Source organism: Ipomoea triloba, chromosome 6 (assembly GCF_003576645.1).
Source record: "Ipomoea triloba cultivar NCNSP0323 chromosome 6, ASM357664v1".
Lineage (NCBI taxonomy): Eukaryota > Viridiplantae > Streptophyta > Magnoliopsida > Solanales > Convolvulaceae > Ipomoea > Ipomoea triloba.
This window is the reverse complement of record NC_044921.1, coordinates 8,065,766-8,085,365: the sequence shown is the minus strand read 5'-3', so window position 1 is coordinate 8,085,365 and position 19,600 is coordinate 8,065,766. Positions and strand designations below refer to the sequence as shown.

The 19,600-nt window shown below is 36.5% G+C and overlaps 2 protein-coding genes and 1 pseudogene across 6 annotated transcripts; 1 reads left to right on the top strand and 2 right to left on the bottom strand.

Moving 5' to 3' along the window:
• The first annotated feature begins 1,839 nt into the window (after nt 1-1,839).
• LOC116022673 (probable E3 ubiquitin-protein ligase ZFP1) lies at nt 1,840-7,757 on the top strand. 4 transcript variants are annotated; one of them, XM_031263479.1, is made up of 7 exons: nt 1,840-1,892; nt 2,220-2,310; nt 4,914-5,762; nt 6,207-6,598; nt 6,702-6,800; nt 6,900-7,055; nt 7,306-7,757. In XM_031263479.1, the coding sequence occupies exons 3-7, from the start codon at nt 4,943-4,945 to the stop codon at nt 7,462-7,464; spliced, it is 1,626 nt and encodes a 541-aa protein (XP_031119339.1). In that variant the 5' UTR covers nt 1,840-1,892; nt 2,220-2,310; nt 4,914-4,942; the 3' UTR covers nt 7,465-7,757. The 4 variants fall into 4 exon arrangements, with proteins under 4 accessions (XP_031119339.1, XP_031119341.1, XP_031119338.1 ...); XM_031263481.1 differs by having other exon boundaries at nt 1,892-2,028; nt 4,914-5,729; XM_031263478.1 differs by having other exon boundaries at nt 1,892-2,028.
• A 996-nt stretch (nt 7,758-8,753) lies between these two features.
• On the bottom strand, nt 8,754-13,375 carry LOC116022674 (ras-related protein Rab11B-like). Of its 2 annotated transcripts, none has more exons than XM_031263483.1 (3): nt 12,911-13,375; nt 11,175-11,702; nt 8,754-9,293 (listed from the first exon to the last, which is right to left on the bottom strand). In XM_031263483.1, exons 1-3 carry the CDS (start codon nt 13,132-13,134, stop codon nt 9,245-9,247), a joined length of 801 nt encoding a protein of 266 aa, XP_031119343.1. In that variant the 5' UTR covers nt 13,135-13,375; the 3' UTR covers nt 8,754-9,244. The 2 variants fall into 2 exon arrangements, with proteins under 2 accessions (XP_031119343.1, XP_031119342.1); XM_031263482.1 differs by lacking the exon at nt 8,754-9,293 and adding an exon at nt 9,629-10,263.
• An 829-nt stretch (nt 13,376-14,204) lies between these two features.
• On the bottom strand, nt 14,205-17,230 carry LOC116023433 (annotated as a pseudogene).
• Between the last annotated feature and the right edge of the window lie 2,370 nt (nt 17,231-19,600).

Below are 19,600 nucleotides of genomic sequence, written 5' to 3'. Positions count from 1 at the left end.
ATTAAGTTTAGTATTAATATACAAAATTTATATATTTAGAAACTACACTAAAAGTACAATTAAACACAAAAAATTAAATATAAAAATAAGAAAAAAATAATTAAAAAAAACTAAACAAAGAAGAGAGAGTTGGTTTGACCAATGAATAGTAAGTAGGACATATAAAATGGGACTGAGGGAGTATTTAAAATTGGAATAATGTTCAAATTGGCCACTGAACGAAAAAAAGTGCAATTAGGCCACCGAACACTCCAAATGCATGCAATTTCACCTGATAGCAGGTTTACCTTCCATTTCATCAGGTTGCCTACTTACATGGATGGTGAGTTTACATTTTAAAATATTTTTTTAATAATAAACTTTAAAATTAAAAATTAAAAATTAATTAAAATATTAAAAAATATTAATATTAAAAATTAATATTTTTAAATTTTAAATTTTATTTTTTAATATTTATTAAATAATAAACTTTAAAAATAAGAATTAATTAAAAATATTAAAATATTAATATTAAAATATGAAAAAATTAATATTATAAATATTTAAAAATTAATATTTTAAATTTTAAATTTTTATATTTATTATTAAAAAATTATTGTAAAATGCTACATCATCATCTAGGTAAGCAGACAACCTGAAGAAATGGAAGGTAACATGCTATCAGGTGAAATTGCATGTATTTGAAGTGTACAGTGGCCTAATTGCACATTTTTTTCGTTCAATGGCCTAATTGCACTTTCAGGTTACGTTCAGTGGCCAATTTGAGCCTTATTCCTTTAAAATTTGATAAAAACATACCCCATCGGTCCAATTTTATCTGTCCTACTTACTATTCATTAGTCAAACTAACTCTTTCTTCTTAATTTATTTTCTTTATTATTTTTTACTTATTTTTAAATTTTATTTTTTGTGTTTAATTGTACTTTTAGTGTAGTTTCTAAATATATAAATTTTATATTTTAATACCAAACTTAATATTATGAAAAATTAAATAAAAAATAACTTCAGTCAAGCCTCGTTAACCGAATCAGACATATAAAATGGGACGGAGGGAGTAATATTTATTATTTATAATACAAATGTATTATTTAAGTTCTCAATAGTCATGTTTGAAGACTTAAATATTATATAAATCTAAACTGACCTCTATTTTGGGTTGAAAAGAAAGTTTCTTTACCTTTGTGCGAGAGTGTTCATAATACTTGATACAATTATGTATGAAATGTTTGGTATTACAAAGTAATATTGGCATCATAGTTGAACAATACTTAGTATAATCATACATTTTTTTTTTGTATAGTTATATAATATAGTATGTATTAATAAATACCGTAAAGAAAACTATATACTTATTTATTTATTCAGGAATGAGGTAGCATAAGGAAAGTAATCATGTGTCCGTTTTAGCGGAGAGTAAAAATTTTCATACCGTTTTAGAGAACGTTTGGCTAGAGTGAATTACAATTTCATTCCTCCTCATCAAATAATGTAATTTAAATTATTATTTTATTCACACTTATTCTTTTCCTATTGAATTATCATTCATTTCCCTATTCATTCATTCCAAACAAAAACTTGCCATAAATTCCCTGACTCCAAATATCCCAATGCTTTGCACGAGCTCCAAAACCATTCTCTCTCATTCCCTCTGTCATGCCATGGTGTATGATTCTTTGACAATAACCAAGTATTATCCCTTGATAGGGATGCTCTCATATTCCTTCTTGTGAGGGTTTTCCTTTTTTGTTGTCTTATTTATTTATTATTTAAAAAATTGATATTAAATTAAATACTATATATAGAAATATAGTTTGAGATATAAACCAAATTATTACTTAAGAAATATATGCATTATAATACTAAGCATTCCAAGAACACCAACAGGGCAACAGGTAATCTTCCATTGAACCTCTCTCTTCATCTCATTTCTCTCTCTACAATATTTTTGTGGAGATTTCTTTCTCCTTTCCATTTGGAATCTCCTCCTGAAGCTGGACTTTGTTAAAATTTCACCGGTTTTTGAAAAAGGTTACATTTTTTATGATTTTTTTCCTGAAATTGGGCTGCACATGTATGTATGTATATGTTTATTCTGCTCGAATGCTTGCATTAGGGTCTCGGAGGAAGTAGCTTTAATTGGGTTTTGTTTGATTGCGATTTTGTTGATCATTGATCACAAATTTCTGACAAATTAGGGTTTTTTTTTGGGATTTCTGTAGGATTACCGATTACAGATTATTTATCTGTGTTTTGGAACGGGGAGTTAAAGGTGGTACTTGGGAAGCCAATCAGTTTGTTTATGGTAAAAAGGTGAGATTTCTGTTTGTATTTATCTGTGTTTTACCCCTATTTGTTCATTTAATCATTTCTGGGTTTGAATATCAATTGTTTGTGAATCCTGGATATAAACAATGCACAAAGATGATTGTTTTTAAATTTTTATTTTTTGTGTTTATTTTATTTGAGGGCAGGTGTTGGGTTCTGCTTTTGAATTATGTGGATTTCTAAATGTATAGTATTACTCATTTTGCAGTTATGAAAACTTCTGAAAGTGGCGCTTCTCTTTCAAAAATGAACTAAAAGAGTTAAATAAATTGTCCTAGATTCTCCACATATCAGCCATTTTTAAGAGCTTAGGAAATTGAAGATATGCAAATCTTCTTAGTTGGAATGACTTTGCTTCTTTGCATAAGTTTCTTTTTATTGCTCCATGAATCTAACTGAAATTAAGGATTTTTTTAAAAGGGCAAGTTATGAATTGTCAAAGAAACTTGGCACAGAAATATGTATATTTATATAAGTTTTTTCTTTGAGTGAGAAAACTGTTTGTATTATTATTATTATTATTATTATTATTTATAGTCATGCAGTGTTGGGTTTTAGCTTTAGTGGAACTTGGGTGGATGGGATAATTATCCTTACTGGTTTTAATGCTTCATGCACATGTGTAAGCATTAACTATTATGCCAGAATTAAACCTCAAAAAAGCATATTGTAGCAAAGGGACAAAAACCTTGGCTATTTGTTGCATCCTTAGAGCAGCTTTTGAATGAAGTATGAGTTAAAAGATAAACTCAGAAAATTTTATTTGCCAAAATGATGGATGCTTAAAGACGAAAATTGCATGTAAGCGAAAGGGATAATCTTCCTAGACTTCTAATGATTTTAGGTGGACCAAGTCTCTTTAGCAACATTATCCATACAGTTTCTAGATATTTAAAACTCAGTTTCCTCCTTGATTTCTTCCATCCCAGTGGCAGAGAAGTCCAATTGAATAGTTCTCCATTTTTGCTTTAAGAAGTCAGTAAAAAGCTGTTCTTTTTTTATACCTTCTCTTTACCCATTTGCATATTGTTCCCAGTTCGCAGTCCTAGATGGGTAGGGGATGGTCACTCTCTTGTGTATCATTTATTAGCTTAGCCAAGCTGGATTGATTGTGCAATCTAAATAATACTTTTAGCTTAAATGCCAAAGTATTCCTTAAAATGAAAGGGTTCTCCCATTAATGGCATCTCTCTTTTGCTATGAGAAGGATATTTTATAAGAACTTCCTGTCATCAATAAACTCACTTCATTTTCTATAAGCAACTAGAGTAATGTGTGAAGAATAACTAGCTAGGTTTGCTCTGATGCAAACTTTTGAAAAGCGGTTGCGAGCGACATGAAGTCCCTGGGCAAGGCGTAGCTTCATGGCGAAGAGGCGCTTTTCGCCAAAGCGTGAAGGCAACGAAGCGATGCTTTTTGTGGCTTTGTCACACAGAGCGCAAGTCAAGGTGGTCAACAAAGAAAGGAAAAAAGAAAAGCAATTACCCAAAGGATTCTGCTATGCCAATGCTAGGTTTTCATTTTTCCACCTCCACACTTTACAGTCGTAGACTAGCAAAAGCTCCTCCAGTCCGCCTCCTCATCCGTTCTCGCTGCCTCCTCCGCACTGCCTCCACCTTGCCACCATGCTGTGGCCTCCTCCAGTCCTCCCCAAGAGCCAATGCCTACGCCTACGCCGAGTACCCGAGGCAATTCGTTGAGTTCTCACTCTCTTTTTTTTTTTTTTTTTTTGAAGTGTTGACACCAAGTGGCCAACTGATTCTTGATGTTGAAACGTTGAATAGAGTTGTTAAATAGCTTGAACGACTTGAATCCTGAGGGACTTGGGAGTCTGGCAGTAGCCAGTACTCTCTAGTCTCTTTTTTTTTTTAAAGTATTAAATTAAGTTTTAAAAATTGTTATAATTAAAATCTTAAATTACAATTTACATTTAACTCAATTAAGCTTTATTAATGTTTGTTTGTTAATTGTTATTGAATTAAATATTTGTAATTTGAATATTTGATTAATTGTTGATATGTTGAATTGAAATATTGAATATCTGAATAATTTGTGTTTTTTTAGGTGAATATTACTATAATGTCTAAGTATTTGTAATTTTGTATTATTATGATATTGTGACTTTAGGAGTTTTTTATAACTTTATGAGATGGTTACTAACTTACTATTTATGTTATTTTGCATCACTATTTGTCTATTTAAGTATTTTGAGCACATATTAATTTTTGTTTAAAAAGTATCCCTTTATGTGAAAAAGGGATGCTTCGCTTTGCGCTTTCGTTTTAAAAGCAAAGCCCAGCCTCATTGCTTTGGTGCACTTTTTTTCTTTGAAAAGTTTGCTCTGATGTCAGAATTGATTCATTGAACGGAGATTTTGTTCCACTAGTATTACACTACACTTCACTTACTTACCAACCAAATAAACGTAGTGGCCTATTACCTTCCAATTCTACCACCTCCTATTTTACTCTTTAACTAAACATGATGCAATATTTTCTGTTGATGGGTTTCATATCTATTTTTTTGTGTGAACTTTGTGCAAATTGATTCAGCTTCATTGCCTCTCATTGAGTCTTTCTTACTAGCAGGCATCTTCCAATAAATTTTATTTGTCAACATGGGGCAAAGGAATACCCCACACAACAGTCATATGATTGATTTTGAAGCAGATCAGCAAGGGCAACACCATATTCTCCCGGATCCTTGTGTCTTTTACGGGAATTTGCCAACTTTTCCGCAGCCTAATGTTCATACTGTAGTACCAGTGTCAGGAAATTCTGGTAATACCTATCTGCATCCACTGCCAGAACAGCATGAAAATCCATTATTTTATGGGATGACACATTATAATGGCACTATTCATCAGCGTCCTGCAACAAATCTTGACATAGCTATGGCTACATCTTCCAATCATTATAATCCTTATGTGGCTGCTCCTGCTACTAGAGAATTCCCGACTCCTGTAATCCATGGAGCACATGATCATCTCCCATTCACAACCGCTCAAGGCATGGTTGGAATTCACACAGATGGTTATGGTAGGAATATCCCTTATGCTGATGGTGTTAGAGGCTTATTTAAGAGAAAGAATGCTGAAGGAATCCCCATGAATTTCCAGTACCATCATTCTATGGTGGGTTCTAGTTCTGCAGTTGCCCCAGTGATTGCAAGAGTACATGAAGCTGATACTCCTTTGGTGGATGTTGCCTCCCGAATCCCACCTGATTATGGCGACTCATCCTTGTTGACTGAAGATGTATCTCAGAGAAGCCTGAGGAACAGATCTGGTGTTAGTGGTCAAGAAACCATAGCAGCACATAGCAGTAATCGCTTTATTCAAGGAAGCTATGTGGGCCAAGCATTTCCATTGCCTGCCAATCCTTGGTTGGACATGCAGCTGAATGGTAATCAGGCTGCTCTTTTACCTTATGTGCATGGTAATTTCTATTGCTCTTGTAATTGTTTTCTTCTGGGTATGTTGTATCTTGGGTTTGTGCTCAAGCTACCTCTTGTTATGTTTGTTTTTAATATCTGACTATTGAAATCTTCAATTCCTTCTATGGAACAAGTTTTATGGAATTGGGACCCTTGTCTTGCTTTTCATACTAATTTTCTTCAGGTTATTATCTCTTTTTGATCAGAGTGGAAATGGGAGAATATGCATTTGTCCTTTTTTTTTTTATTGACTATTGCTATAAAGTTACCTTTAAAGGAAAAGAGAAAGCACACCTGAGGAAACAAGTTTTGTCTCTCCTACATGAACCTCCCATAATTTTAAGTCTGACAACCATGTTTATATTTTTGTTTGATTATGCTGTAAATATTAACACATTAGTGTTTAAATTAATTGCGTCCTTTGTTTTCCTTTTTCCCAACTACAGGCAACATGGGAGGTTGTGTGGAGACTGGAAACATGGGAATGCAAGGTTATCAAGGAACAGCTAACAATGGGAGCTTGACTAGCTATATGCGTCCCCCTATTGCGCAAGGATTTCCAAGTGTTCATCATCATCCACCATCCATACAGGGGATGGGAGGTCATAATATCAACTTCCCTCAAATGGCATCATCTTCACGCAGACTCGTAACAAATGGCCCCTCAAGCAGCAGCATAAGTCCTTTCCCAGGTGTTGTTGAGGCGGGTCCTAGATATATGGGACCTTTCCCACCTACTGGCTTTAGACTATTCAGGCCTCATAGAAGGGATTTTGTGCTTGATACAAATATTGCGAGAAATCGTAACATTCCTAGCATGAGAGTTCTGCCAGAAGATGTAATATTTGCTATAGAAACAATTTCTTTTTATACTTTATACCCATTTTTGTCTAACCAGACAAGTCACAGCATATGAGTGATATTTGGTAAATTTTATGTAGGGAGTGGCAATTTTAGAGATTCCTGACTACAATGAAGTAGGGGATTCTATTGATCAGCACAGAGATATGCGATTGGACATAGATCACATGTCTTATGAGGTAAATATGAATTGCTTTAGAATAGCTTTGCCTAATTTCGTCAGTTGTCTGTTACTTGTGAATTTATAATCAAGCAAGTCTCAAATATTTATCTTCCAGGAGCTTCTTGCGTTGGGAGAGCAGATTGGTTGTGTAACTACTGGGTTGTCAGAGGAAGTCATTATAAGCCTTTTGAAAACAAGATCGTTCACTTCCTCTAATCCCTACAGTGCAGAATGTTTGGACCAAGAAACTGATTTTTGTGTAATATGCCAGGTATTGCCCCACTATCCCCCTATACTTTCCATGTGGACATAAATTGCAACATTTTCTTAAGCCTTAAAGAGATTTAAGGGCTCTTAGTTCTCATATTCCTTCCCATGCAAAAAGTTTGCACACACATGAACTTATCATATTTTGCTGGATTTTTTTTTTCATGTATCTTCACAATTATGACAATCGGTTGATGTTTTCATTACCATGTTCTGTTCTGGCAGTCTACAACATTGTTTACTTGTTTTTTCAGAATGATTACAAAGACCAAGAAAAGATTGGAATTGCTGAGTGCGGGCATGAATATCATGTAGATTGCATAAAGAAGTGGTTGGTTGTGAAGAACAGTTGTCCAATATGCAAATCCACAGCTGTGTCGCCAGGAAAAACGGCGGTGGAACAGCCTCTGTAAGAAACATATGCAACTTTTGTTTTTGTATCTAAGTATTTATTGCCCAATGAGAAGGAACAATTGTCCTAAGCTGTACCATATAAGTCTGTATATACTTTGCTGAGATCTGGCTAGCAGCCAAAACTAGTCACCCGACATTTAATCTTCTTGGGCATGTATCTCTCGCCCCCCGGGATTGTACAGACTATAGAATTCCAAAGGTTCATTTGGGTTTGAACTGTGCATAGTAGTTGTATCAAAATTGCTGTTGATATGCATATGTGTATCAAAGATACATTCATTGATTCTTTTGTGATCGCGGTGTTGTGAATGTTCTTCTGAATTTGCATTTGTTTCTGTCATGAGCTTTATAGTATAGGCTAGAGATCAGATGATGCATCTGAAAAAGGTGTTTTATCTTTTTGTCTAAGGTTTAAGGATTAGTATGGACTAGTATCATTGTTTTTGGTTAGATTATAATCTATGCATGATACATATTTACATCTTTGATCATGAAGAGAGGTGTGCAATGTTAAGGATGCTTTGAAGGGTAATATGGAAATGTAACATCGTTTTTTGTGAGTGCGAAAGGAGTGTTTAGTAATTAACGAATAGTTGATAATGGATTTCATATTTTTGCTAGTTTTATTTAGTTAATACCATATAAAAAAATATGAATTTATTGTTCACTATAGATTATAATCTTTAATACTTTTTAACTTTTAAGAAAATAAAGTATGAATATTTACTTCTTTGATTATGAAGAGTCGCTTTTTGTATATATGTTGTATATATGATGACAAGACAAAAAATACGTTTTTTATAAAATTATTTTGAAGGACGATATAGAAAAAGAAAATTGTTTTTTGTACTTTTTTGAAATTATAATTAGGGATGATAATTTCAATCGATTTAGAAACATATTTGCATTTTATAACATGTCCTCAAAAATTTCAGTTGAAAATTTTCGACAGGGAAGAAAACTTGCTAAGTTGTCATCCCTATTTGTAATTGATATAGACCACAACATATTTCACATTGACAAAACAAGATCATTCTTCTAAAAGAGATAGTTGAATGGATAGAACATAATTCTCATGCTAAAAGGTCATAGATTTAATTCTTATCAACACCTTCTTAGTCAAGCCTATTAAATATGATTTTTTAGTGTGTTTTACTTTTCTGGTGTATACGTTCAAGTAATAACAATTAGCAGACAAGACAGAATATTCCAATATTAAATCTTACATTAACTGAAGTTCAGATTAGTCAGAAGAGCAATACCCCAAAAGAAAAGTACATGCAACATGTAATCATAGGGGAACAAAGAAAACACAATGTTCATTTGCCACCCAGGTTTGAAGAAATGAGCAACGAACAAATGAAATGCTATGCTCAGAGCAAAACACGAGGACACCAGAAAGGTAGACTACACACACCAGATAACAAAAAAGGAAGGATAAGAGACTATGCTGCAATTGTTTACTAAGTTCAAACTAAAAATTTCACAAAGGACTAAAACATGGAATCATGAAAAGCTAGATCAGATAGATATATTATTTGGATTGTAGTCAACTAAGCCAGCCAGAGGGATCGGATCTGCTGGTAATCGTTAGTTTAGGCGGAGACACCATCTTCGCCTTCAACATTTATGGTTTCCCCCTTTGGCAAGACCGACGGATCATCCCCTACTGACCTCAATCGCTTATCGAAGTATCTAGACATGAGTACATCCATAAAGGCGATCTCAACATTCAATGGTTGCAAAGCTGATGTCTCCATAAAGTAGGTGCCCTCCTTCTCAGCAAAGGCCTTTGCATCCTCGGTAGAAACAGGTGATGTAAGTATGCCTTTTTTCCCACTCGACAATTAAACATAAACTTTATGTTATTAAAAATAAATTATATTATTTGAAAGATCTCTTCAGACAATTAAAATAAGACTAACATTAAAAATAGATTAATAATTAAAAATAAAATTACATAAAATATAGTTTTAACAAAATTAAAGCAAATTACATCCCAAAAGAACAAGTCTAATATCAAATATAGATTAATTAAAAATAAAACTACATGAAACATAATTTGAGAGACATAATTAAAGCAAATTAGTTTCCAAATTATCAAAATATTGGTTAAACTAACTACTTGATTCTACTCGTCCAAATGGTTGATGATTAGATCTCTTTGCATGAATTCGTAACGGTGTATTTCTTATCCACTCGCGTAATATTGAATCAATGATGGAATCTACGACATCTATGCTCATATTTGTTGGAACATTATCTTGTATTGAGCTAACGCATATTGAATCAATGATGGAATCTACGACATCTATGCTCATATTTGTTGGAACATTATCTTGTATTGAGCTAACGCAGAAAGGCAGAAGATGGATCATTGCAAAGGGATCGGATCTACTGTTAATCATCCTTGCCTCCAACGTTTATGGTTTCGCCCTTTGGCAAGGCCGACCTCAACCGCTTTTCGAAGTATCTGCGTGAGTAATTCTGTAAAGGCGTTCTCAACATTCAATGACTCGAGAGCTGAAGTCTCCATAAAGAAGGTGCCCTCCTTCTCAGCAAAGGCCTTTGCATCATCGGTAGAAACAGCACGTAAGTGACGTAAGTCTGCCTTGTTTCCCACTAGCATTATGACGATATTTTGGCCACTTTGATCACGTAGCTCTTTTAACCACCTCTCTATATTTTCAAATGTGTCATAGCGGGTAACATCATATACAACCAATGCACCAACAGCTACTCGGTAGCATGATTTCGCGAAACAAATATTACAATTCATTTGAAAGTCTAAATCATTCCTACAATAATGAAATGTCCAAGAACTTGGTATAAGCAATTAGGACTAATCCAAGTTGCAAGTTCAGTAATAAATAAAGTAGGAAGAATCATGAAGAAAGACCAGAGAACAAGCAGTAACACAACATTAAATAGTAAAACCTATCCAATTGCAAAGTGCAAGCAAACTAACATGTAACTTAATTTGTGAGCAATCATCTTCTTGTTAGGGACTCAAGCGAGTCCAACTCTTCTAGATTTTTATCTAATATACAAATTACCAAACCGCCAAATGTAGAACTTTAGTTGTGCCTTTTCTTTAGTTATTCAAAGTCCAATCCTCAAATTCAAAAAACTCAGTCATTCCATAACGAGAAATAGGCTTACTTCATTATTAACAAAGCTCTTCAGTAGGAAATAAATCCAAGTTTCAACTAAGGAATTGCCAACAAATTCAATTCACATCTAAAAGTTAAGACTTGAAGTCATAGCACTTTCCAAGTCATAGCACTTTCCTAAAAGAACAATCCTCCACAAATTCCACCCAAGTAATCTACATTAGAAAATCTACTCTAATCTATCAACCTTTTCTAGCAAGTACTATAATGCATCATCCACAGTGCACTCCAATCAAACATTAATGACTAAACCTTCCCGCAGCCCAATCCACCCCTCACCCCTTGCCCACAAAGACGAAATTGCATTAGATGGGAGGACCCACAGGAAGACCACCACATTGGGTGTAACTTCCAACTGCCAATACTCAATCTAGTGTACTTATCGCCCAAGAAGCAACTGAGCTACTCGTGTGGACCCTTGTCCCCAATATATGTTACAATAAACAAGGTAAAGATATAACAATGGTCAGTGGGGGAAACTCTACTATTATGGATTACTATAGTAATCACTGCAAAGCAAAGCAATGAAATTATACCTTTCTTGGCTGGCGATATCCCAAATCTCAGCCTTAACTACTTGGTCGTCGAAACGAAGCGTGCGAGTGGCGAACTTCATGCCAATGGTTGATGACTTTGACATGAGGCGGAACTCATTCTGAGTAAATCGAGAAAGCAGATTTGATTTTCCCACACCAGAGTCCCCTATCAACACCATCTTGAACAAGTAATCATAGTTATCACTCCCTACCTCAAGCGCTTTTCGAAGTATTTGCTTGAGTACTTTTGTAAAGGCGTTCTCAACATTCAATGACTCAAGAGCTGATGTCTCCATAAAGTAGGTGCCCTCCTTCTCAGCAAAGGCCTTTGCATCCTCGGTAGAAACAGCACGTAAGTGATGCAAGTCTGCCTTGTTTCCCACCAGCATTACGACAATATTATCTGTAAGATCCCGTAACTCTACTAACCACCTCTCTACATTTTCAAATGTGACATGGCAGGTAACATCATATACAAGCAATGCACCAACAGCTCCTCGGTAGTATGGTTGTGTGATGGCTCGAAATCTTCAACAGACGACAAAAGGGGAAAGAACAAGCAATCCAATCATTTGAAATATAAGCATTTGAAATGAGTATTTAAGATTCCTAACTTCAAAACGAATTCTAAATCATGGGCAATAAGGCATAATCCAAGTTGCAAGTTCAGTAATAAATAAAGTAGGAAGAACCACAAAGAAAGACCAATGAACAAGCAGTAACGCAACATTAAATAATAAAACCTAAGTTCGCAATCTGCTACCTAGGCAAATAATAAAACCTATCCAACTGCAAAGTGCAAGCAAACTAACAGGTAACTCAATTTGTAAGCAATCATTTTCTTGTTGGGGCCTCAAACGAGTCCAGCTGTTCTAAATTTTTATCTAATATACAAATTACCAAACCACCATATATAGAACTTTAGTTGTCTTTTCTTTAGTTATTCAAAGTCCAATCCTCAAATAACAAAAACTCAGTCATCCCATAACAAGAAATAAACTTACTTCATTATTAGCAAAGGTCTTCCCATGGGACAAAAATCCAAGTTTCAATTAACGAATCACAAACAAATTCAATCCACATCTAAAAGTCGAGACTTGAAGTCATAGCACTTTCCTGAAAGGACACCCCTCCACAAATTCCACCGGAGTAATCTACATTAGAAAATCTACTCTAGTCTATCAACCTTTTCTAGCAAGTACTATAATGTACCATCCACAGTGCACTCCAGTCAGACACTAATGACTAAACCTTCCCCTCTCCCCAATCCACCCCCTTACCCCTTGCCCACAAAGACAAAATTCCATTAGATGGGAGGACTCCCAAGAAACCCACCACATTGGGTGTAACTTCCAGCTGCTAATACTACCGCCTAGGAAGCAACTGAGCTAGCTACCTGTGTGGGCCCTTGTCCCCAATATATGTTACAATAAACAAGGTAAAGATATATCAATGGGGGAAACTCTACTATTATGTATTACTCCGTAGTAGTCACTGCCAATTCAAAAGCCCTATTCACAGCTAAACTGCACATAATGATCAGACAATCTCATCAAGTACTAAAGGAAGAAACTTTGTTAATCACTTACAACTCCCAATCCAAAACCCCTAGCAATCTCAAAGCCATATAGTTTGGCAATGTAGTGTAAATTGTACATAATAATCAAACAGTAACTCAATCTCCCATCTTTAATTATTATCTCATCAAACACCAAAGCAAAGCAAAGGAATTATACCTTTCTTGGCCGGCGGTATCCCAAATCTGAGCCTTGACTTTTGTGTCATCGACACGGAGAATGGGAGAGGTTAACTCGACGCCAATGGTTTTCTTTGACTCGAGGCTGAACTCATTCTGGGTAAATCGAGAAAGCAGATTCGATTTTCCCACACCAGAGTCCCCTATCAAAACCACCTTGAACAAGTAATCGTAGTCCTCATCCGCTATATACCCACCCGCCATTAGCAAACCTATACACTCTTTCTTTCTGTTTCACTGCAAATGAAGCTTGTTTTCCCTTTCTTCTTTCTTTTTTAATTTCCTTCTGCTATGGGGCTGAGATTGACGTTGAAGGGGCCTAAAGGATATGTGTGTATTCTGTACGAAAAGAGGAGTTACGGAGATAGTGTGGGCAGGTGGAAAAGAAGGCGAGCGAGAGAGAAGCGACGTGGCCATCTCCAACCAACACGGCAAAATTTGGCCATTTTTGGTGCAGCAATTTGTTTCCCAGTTTGTCCCTATTTATTTGCTAATTCCTTTTATTTCATTTATTTTGTTTAAATTTTATATTTTGTATATTTTTTTTTTTGAATAAACTGACCTTATTAAATTGTAGTATCTTGTTCATATGCTTTTTCATGTTGAAGCACAAAGAACAATATCGATATCGCCTCCACGGGGCTCGAACTCAGGACCTCCCATATGGAGAGGCCACTACATAAACATAAACTTTATATTATTAAAAAAAATAAATTATATTATTTGAAAGATCACATCAAACTAATAAAACTAATCAGCCAAGACCTTGTGGTCTAGTGGCACCTGGTTGCAATCCCATGTAAAAGGGGTGAGTTCGAGTTTCAATGGAAGGGATATTGACTCTTTGTGCTTCAGTAGGTTAGGAAAGTAGTTATGAATAGTGTTAAAAAAACAAACAAAATTAAAGCAAATTGCATCCTGAGAACAAGTCTAATATTAAATATAAATTAATTAAAAACAAAACTACATAAAATATAATTTCAGAGACAAAATTAAAACAAATTACTTTCCAAATTATTAAATTATTGGTTAAATTAACTACTTGATTCTACTCGCCTAAATGGTTAACAATTAGATCTCTTCGCATGCATCTATGCTCGTGATTTTGTTTTCTTCTTGTAGTTTAGTCACCTTTATTTGCCATACTTCATTTTGAGCTTTTAACAATTGAAGCTAATAATTCTTTTGTAGTTGAGCTTGACTATGTTGGAACATTATCTTGTACTGAGCTAAGACAGAAGGGCAGAATCATTGCAAAGGGATCGGATCTGTTGTTAATCATCCATGCCTCTAACGTTTATGGTTTCCCCCTTTGGCAAGGCCAACAGATCATCCCCCTACTTCAGCCGCTTTTCGAAGTATCTGCGTAAGTAGCTCCGTAAAGGCGTTCTCAACATTCAATGACTCGAGAGTTGAAGTCTCCATAAAGAAGGTGCCCTCCTTATTAGCAAAGGCCTTTGCATCCTTAGTAGAAACAACACGTAAGTGACGTAAATTTGCCTTGTTTCCCACCAGCATTATGACGATATTTTCGTCACTTTGATCCCGTAGCTCTTTCAACCACCTCTCTACATTTTCAAATGTGTCATGGCGAGTAACATCATATAAAACCAATGCACCAACAGCTTCTCGGTAGCATGCACTCGCGCTACAAATATAATTCATTTAAAAAATCATTCCTACAATAATGAAATGTTCAAGAACTTGGTATAAGCAATTAGGAATAATCCAAGTTGCAAGTTCAGTAATAAATAGGTAGGAAGAACCACATAGAAAGACCCGAGAAGAAGCAGTAACGCAACATTAAATAATAAAACCTATTCGACTGCAAAGTGCAAGCAAACTAACATGTAACTTAATTTGTGAGCAATCATTTTCTTGTTGGGTCTCAAGCGAGTCCAACTCTTTTAGATTTTTATCTAATATACAAATTACCTAACCATCAAATATAGAACTTTAGTTGTGTCTTTTCTTTAGTTATTCAAAGGACAATCCTCAGATTCAAAAAACTCAGTCATTCTATAATGAGAAATTAAATAGGCTTACTTCATTATTAATAAAGCTCTTCACCTAGGAAAGAAATCCAAGTTTCAATTAAGGAATTGCCAACAAATTCAATTCACATCTTAAAGTTGAGACTTGAAGTCATAGCACTTTCCTGAAAGAATACCCCTCCACGAATTCCACCCGAGTAATCTACATTCGAAAATCAACTCTAATCTATCAACCTTTTCTAGCAAATACTATAATGCATCATCCATAGTGCACTCCAGTCAAACACTAATGAGTAAACCTTCCCCTCACCCCAATCCACCCCTTCCTCCTCTCCCACAAAGACAAAATTCCATTAGATGGGAGGACCCACGGGAAGACCACCACATTGGTGTAACTTCCAGCTGCCAATACTCGATCCAGTGTACTTACCGCCCAAGAAACAACTGAGCTACTCGTGTCACCCGTGTGAGTCCTTGTCCCCAATATATGTTACAATAAACAAGGTAAAGATATAACAGTGGTAAATTGGGAAAACACAACTATTATGGATTACTATACTACTCACTGCAAATTCAAAAACCCTATTCACAGCTAAACTGCACATAATGATTAGACAATCTCATCAAGTACCAAAGGAAGAAACTTTGTTAATCACTTACAACTCCCAATCCAATACCCCTAGCAATCTCAAAGCCATAGCTTGGCAATGCAGTGTAAAAGTGTACATAATTAAACAGTAACTCAATCTCCCATCTTTATTTATCTCATTAAACAGCAAAGCAAAGCAAGGGAATTATACCTTTCTTGAGTGGCGGTATCCCAAATCAGAGCCTTGAGTACTTAGTTCGAATTTAATTAGTTTAATATTAAATATAATTTGTGAGGTAAATAATAAATTTTTTGTAATACTATTTTTATGTTGTTGTTATGTTTTATTTATTTTAATTTTTAATTAATTTATATTTTATATTAGTCTTGTTGTAATTGTCTTGATGAGATCTTTCAAATGATATAATTTATTTATAATAATATAATATTTATGTTTAAGAATTTAAAAAATGTATAAATACATAAAAATAAAATAACGGATACAAAAGGAATTAACAAAAAAAAGCAGGGACAGAACAAGAATAAAGGCTCTGTTTGTCAGAGCTTATTTAGATACATGGACCTTTCCCACCTACTGGCTTTAGACTATACAGGCCTCATAGAAGGGATTTTGTGCTTGATACAAATATTGCGAGAAATCGTAACATTCCTAACATGAGAGTTCTGCCAGAAGATGTAATCTTTGCTATTGAAACAATTTCTTTTTATACTTTATACCGATATTTATCTAACCAGACAAGTCACAACATATGAGTGATATTTGGTGAATTTATGTAGGGAGTAACAATTTTAGAGATTCCTGACTACAATGAAGTAGGGGATTCTATTGATCAGCACAGAGATATGCGATTGGACATAGATCACATGTCTTATGAGGTAAAAATGAATTGCTTCAGAATAGCTTTACCTAATTTTGTCAGTTGTCTGTTACTTGTGAATTTATAATCAAGCAAGCCTCAAAGCCTTGAATATTTATCTCCCAGGAGCTTCTTGCGTTGGAAGAGCAGATTGGCTGTGTAACTACTGGGTTGTCAGAGGAAGTAATTATAAGCCTTTTGAAAACATGATCGTTCATTTCCTCTAATCCCTACAGTGCAGAATGTTTGGACCAAGAAACGGATTTTTGTGTCATATATATGCCAGGTATCGCCCCACTATCCCCCTATACTTTCCATGTGGACATTCTTAAGCGTTAAAGAGATTTAAGGACCAAGAAAAGATTGGAATTGTTGAGTGCGGGCATGAATATCATGTAGATTGCATAAAGAAGTGGTTGGTTGTGAAGAACAGTTGTCCAATATGCAAATCCACAGCTGTGTCGCCAGGAAAAACGGCGTTGGAACAGCCTCTGTAAGAAACATATGCAACTTTTGTTTTCATATCTAATTGAGTATTTATTGCCCAATGAGATGGAACAATTGTCCTAAGTGTACCATATAACTCTGTATATACTTTGCTGAGATGTGGCTAGCAGCCAAAACTAGTCACCCAACATTTAATCTTCTTGGGCATGTATCTCTCGCCCCCCGGGATTGTACAGACTATAGAATTCCAAAGGTTCATTTGGGTTTGAACTGTGCATAGTAGTTGTTGTATCAAAATTGCTGTTGATATGCATGTGTATCAAAGATACATTCATTGATTCTTTTGCGATGGCTTTGTATCGCTTGTTGTGAATGTCCTTCTGAATTTGCATTTGTTTCTGTCATGAGCTTTATAGTATAGGCTAGAGATCAGATGATGCATCTGAAAAAGGTGTTTGATCTTTTTGTCTAAGGTTTAAGGATGAGTATGGACGATGAGAATAGGATTTCTGTATTGAATAATCATAACTAGCGTATATACAATATATTAGAATACATAGACATAGAGTCCTAACATAACACAATAATATAACTCCTAACACTCCCCCTCAAGCGGAAGGTTGGCCGCAACATTAAGCTTGGACCGAAGAAAAGCAAAACGAGTCCCAGAGTTCGTGAATATATCAGCCAGTTGATCCTTAGTGGAAATAAACTGTACTAGCAACTCCTTCTTGGCTACCTTGTCTCGGACGAAGTGGTAATCAATCTCAACATGCTTCGTCCTAGCATGGAACACCGGATTGGCACACAGGTAAGTAGCACCTAAGTTGTCACACCAAAGCCGCGGCGGCGAAGCAGGCGGTAACCCCAGCTCAATCAGAAGTGAAACTAACCAAGTGACCTCTGCAGCCACATCAGCCAAAGCCTTGTACTCAGCCTCAGTCGAGGAGCGCGCGACAGTGCGCTGTTTTCGACATACCCACGAAACCAGATTACGACCGAGGAAAACCGCAAAACCACTGGTCGACTTCCGGTCACCAGGATCACCAGCCCAGTCAGAGTCCGAGAAGGCATGAATACCAACTGACTCGGACCGACAGATGCGCAAACCAAAGTGTAAGGTCCCTTTGACATAGCGAAGAACACGTTTGAGCATAGCCCAATGCTCAGTAGTAGGCGCATGCATATGCTGACAGAGCTTATTGACCGCAAATGACAAATCAGGTCGAGTCACCGTGAGGTACTGAAGAGCACCTGCCAAACTACGGTACTGAGTCGGATCAGCATAAGGCGTCGAACTATCACCAACAACTCGAGTCAAAGCAACCGGAGTAACAAGCGCCTTGCAGTCAGTCATACCAGCGCGCTTCAAGATATCAGTCATGTAGCGCTGCTGAGACAGAAGCATACCATCAGCCACAGAAACAGTCTCAATGCCCAAAAAAAACGATGGGGAGCCCATGTCACGAATCTTAAACTCGGAGCCCATCTTCGCAACTAGCCCAATCACAGATGCCAGATCGGAACCCATAACCAAGATGTCATCCACATAGACAAGGAGAAACAATCGAACCGAACCAATAGAGTAAACAAACAAAGAAACATCTGTCTTCGACGGACAAAATCCAACAGAGAGAAGGAAAGAGTGCAAATGATCAAACCAGGCGCGGGGAGCTTGCTTAAGACCATATAGAGAACGCTGAAGTAAGCACACATGAGTCGGAGCGTACTTGTCTTCATAACCCGGAGGCTGCCGCATGTAGACTGTCTCAGCCAAACTGCCATTCAAAAAGGCATTGTGAACGTCCAACTGCCGAATATGCCAGCCGTGAGAGACAGCTAAAGAGAGCAGGAGCCTGACCGTGGTAGGCTTAACCACAGGACTGAAGGTCTCAAAAAAGTCCTGACCAGCCACCTGATTGAAGCCCTTAGCAACTAGACGCGCCTTGTAACGCTCTATCGACCCATCAGCCTTCCGTTTCACACGAAACACCCACTTGCAGCCAACAACATTCATGCCAGATTAGAATGGAACCAACCGCCACGTCTGATTTTGCAACAAAGCATTAAACTCAAGGTCCATCGCCTCGCGCCACTCAGGAAAGCCAACGGCCTGAGAATAACAAGTAGGCTCTAATGGTATAGACTGAGAAACTAAAGCCACCGGCTGAGTACTGGACTGCGACTTGCCTCGTAACGCCATGGCATGAGTCCGCACCGTCGGGCGTTTGACACGGCGGCCCCGAACCGGCGTAGACTGAACAGCACCCACATCACAACGAACCGAATCCGAAAGAGTCCGAGAGCTAGATGCAGGAGATGGCAAAGAGGGCGGTACAATAGAAGAGCTAGGCATAGCAGCTGAAACACGCCCAACTCCCCAAGGCTCCATAGTCGGTGTAGACGCACCCTGCATAGGCACAGCTGAAGCAAACGGGTAAACGGTTTCATCAAACCGCACATGGCGACAGATGAAAACCCTGTTAGTATTCAAGTCTAGACAACGATAGCCACGAAAAGAGGGTAGATAACCCAGAAACACACAGGGAGCTGACCGAAACTGTAACTTATTCCGATTGTACGGGCGTAACAACGAAAAACACAGACACCTAAACACTCGTAACTGTGAATAAGAAGGAGATGAACGATGAACACGAAAATGAGGTGAATCATCGTGCAACACACGGGTAGGCATTTTATTAATTAGATAGACTGCGGTTTCAAATGCGTAGTCCCAAAACCGAGTAGGGACCGACGCCTGA

Coding starts and splice junctions, on each gene's coding strand:
- LOC116022673 (XM_031263479.1), top strand. CDS start 4,943: ATGGGGCAAAGGAATACCCCACACAACAGTCATATGATTGATTTTGAA. Junction 6,801..6,899: donor TAGATCACATGTCTTATGAG/GTAAATATGAAT, acceptor TTTATCTTCCAG/GAGCTTCTTGCGTTGGGAGA. Junction 7,056..7,305: donor ATTTTTGTGTAATATGCCAG/GTATTGCCCCAC, acceptor TTGTTTTTTCAG/AATGATTACAAAGACCAAGA.
- LOC116022674 (XM_031263482.1), bottom strand. CDS start 13,134: ATGGCGGGTGGGTATATAGCGGATGAGGACTACGATTACTTGTTCAAG. Junction 11,703..12,910: donor GATACCGCCGGCCAAGAAAG/GTATAATTCCTT, acceptor CGTCTGTTGAAG/ATTTCGAGCCATCACACAAC. Junction 10,264..11,174: donor GATATCGCCAGCCAAGAAAG/GTATAATTTCAT, acceptor TCATTATTGTAG/GAATGATTTAGACTTTCAAA.